The sequence below is a fragment of the Lathyrus oleraceus genome, chromosome 2 (assembly GCF_024323335.1).
Source record: "Lathyrus oleraceus cultivar Zhongwan6 chromosome 2, CAAS_Psat_ZW6_1.0, whole genome shotgun sequence".
Taxonomy (NCBI): Eukaryota; Viridiplantae; Streptophyta; class Magnoliopsida; order Fabales; family Fabaceae; genus Lathyrus; species Lathyrus oleraceus.
The window spans coordinates 68754336-68756403 of NC_066580.1; the positions used below are offsets into that span (position 1 = coordinate 68754336).

Here is a 2068-nt window from a genome sequence, read left to right on the forward strand (position 1 = left end):
ATTTGTGTGAATGAACATGGGAGAGTGCACATTTTATTATCTCTATTCTAAATTTGGGGCAGAAGATTTTATGCGGGTGATTTAAGCCAAAGAAGAATGAACCTTTGTAGCCTCCATTCCTTTGGTTACGGTATCATGTACTGTATTGACAATTGCTAAAAGTCTGGAGCTAATTTTCTTGTATCATGATGCTTCAACACTTTATTATGCTTCTCTAAGATGATGAAATCATTCTAACATCAATCAGAAGAACTAACATGAATAACATTTTTCATGTTCTTGAAATCAACATGAAAAATCATGATAAAATTTTCTAAAGTAAAACATATACCTCACATTAGATTATTCCAACAAATATACAATCAATTGCAAAGTGTAAACATAAATATCAGTATAACAAAATAAGTAAATAAACATGAAAAACCAGAAAATTTTAAACCTACTAATCTCATTGAAAAGGAAGTGCAACCCAAAGAGGAGGTGGCACATGTTTGAGGAAAGAACATTCTGCATATTGATGACAAATGCTTCCATCTTTTACATTATATATTTCTACATTGAATGTTTCCCAATATTGTCCAAATGACGTATAATGTTTAGCCCTGTTAATATGATAGATAGAATCTTGTTTCAATCGACCAGAGAAACAAGAAGCTGACGCAGAAATCGAATCACAATCTCCCACGAATAAAACGTTGTCCCCGAGACTTTTAAGTTTTACTATCCGCTTGACCTTTTCCCTTTGAGCATTGAGTTGTAACTTGAACACTTCAAATTTGATCATTATCCTATCATTTAGAAGCTTTCTCACCATCCACAAGTCTCCCTCTAATGACATCACAAGATAACATTTCAAATCTTTACGAAAAGATGAATTGGAAATGCAATTTATTGTCGTTGTGATATCTCCTTTGTGTAAATAACTAAGATCGGAGGATAATAGCCTGTGATGTTTTGTCAAACCATATACTAAATCTCCGTCAAACATGACATCCATAAAGATAAAACCGTAATCGCTTATGGAAGTCCAACGGGGTTGCCCCGCATTAAAAATAGCTAGAGTCCTATGATAAATTACTGCAACTACGTAATCATTTGGGCTTGTTATAGGGTCAGCAGAAAGAGTAACCTTAGGCAATAGTCCTTCATAATAATCACTATATGTTCTGAGAGGTGGAAGAGTAATAGGAGAAACAGTCTTAAAAGGATTAAACATAGTTATGAATATATCCAAAGCAAAATATGCATGGTATTTTGTATGGATTGTTGTAATCCATCCATGGCTACATCCACAACAGTTATCATAGTAAGGAATTGGAAATTGAAATTCATATGTTGTGTTGGATGAAATGCCATACAAAGATAGGTTTGTTTTAGGGATCATAAGCATGGGTAATACATTATTTCTCAACTCTTGATTTTGATGGTTAAGCTTTGCAACTGATAGCCAATTCTTGCACACAGCACCAAACCAGATTTGATCAACCCTTTCATATAATTTATCTAAAATCAATCCAAGCGCTTCTAAATTTGCCCAATCTCGCTCCATTCTAACAGTAAAATATTATAAACAAATTAAAGAGAGTTAGACATAACTAAACCCTAAAAAACTAATGATGGTAACACGCAGAAGAAAGATTTAATCATATAATTAGTATAAAAAGAAGTGATAGTAAATATGATTTACCTCTTCAATGAGAGTGTGTTGTTCACCACTGCTAAGTTACAATAAGGATACGTGATCTTCTGAACTTTTGTGAATTCCTCCTATTTAAGCTTTTGAGCTATCAATATTTGAATGTTTCCTATGTCCCTAAAAAGAAGGAAAAGATGCAGCAATAATCACGGAACCTATACCTAAATACTAATGTTGATCTTTGAATATTAAAATAAAATAAATAAAAACCAAAAAAAGAGCGAAATAATAGTGATACGGTTGCTCAAAAATTGGAAGTCATATGTAATCAAATTTAAATGTTAAATAGATAGACTAACATTTATTTTAGAGTAAATTTTAATAATTTTAAATTTAATTAATTATATTTAAGGATTCGAATTTTATTAATTT

General features: G+C 31.5%; 1 protein-coding gene across 1 annotated transcript; it reads right to left on the minus strand.

The window, feature by feature from the left end:
* Positions 1–222: 222 nt before the first annotated feature.
* On the minus strand, positions 223–1832 carry LOC127118145 (uncharacterized). The gene is made up of 2 exons (XM_051048293.1): positions 1688–1832; positions 223–1550 (listed from the first exon to the last, which is right to left on the minus strand). The coding sequence occupies exon 2, from the start codon at positions 1547–1549 to the stop codon at positions 449–451; it is 1101 nt and encodes a 366-aa protein (XP_050904250.1). The 5' UTR covers position 1550; positions 1688–1832; the 3' UTR covers positions 223–448.
* Positions 1833–2068: the final 236 nt, after the last annotated feature.

Bases quoted from the DNA above. Each gene is read 5' to 3' on its own strand.
- LOC127118145 (XM_051048293.1), bottom strand. From the start codon at position 1,549: ATGGAGCGAGATTGGGCAAATTTAGAAGCGCTTGGATTGATTTTAGAT.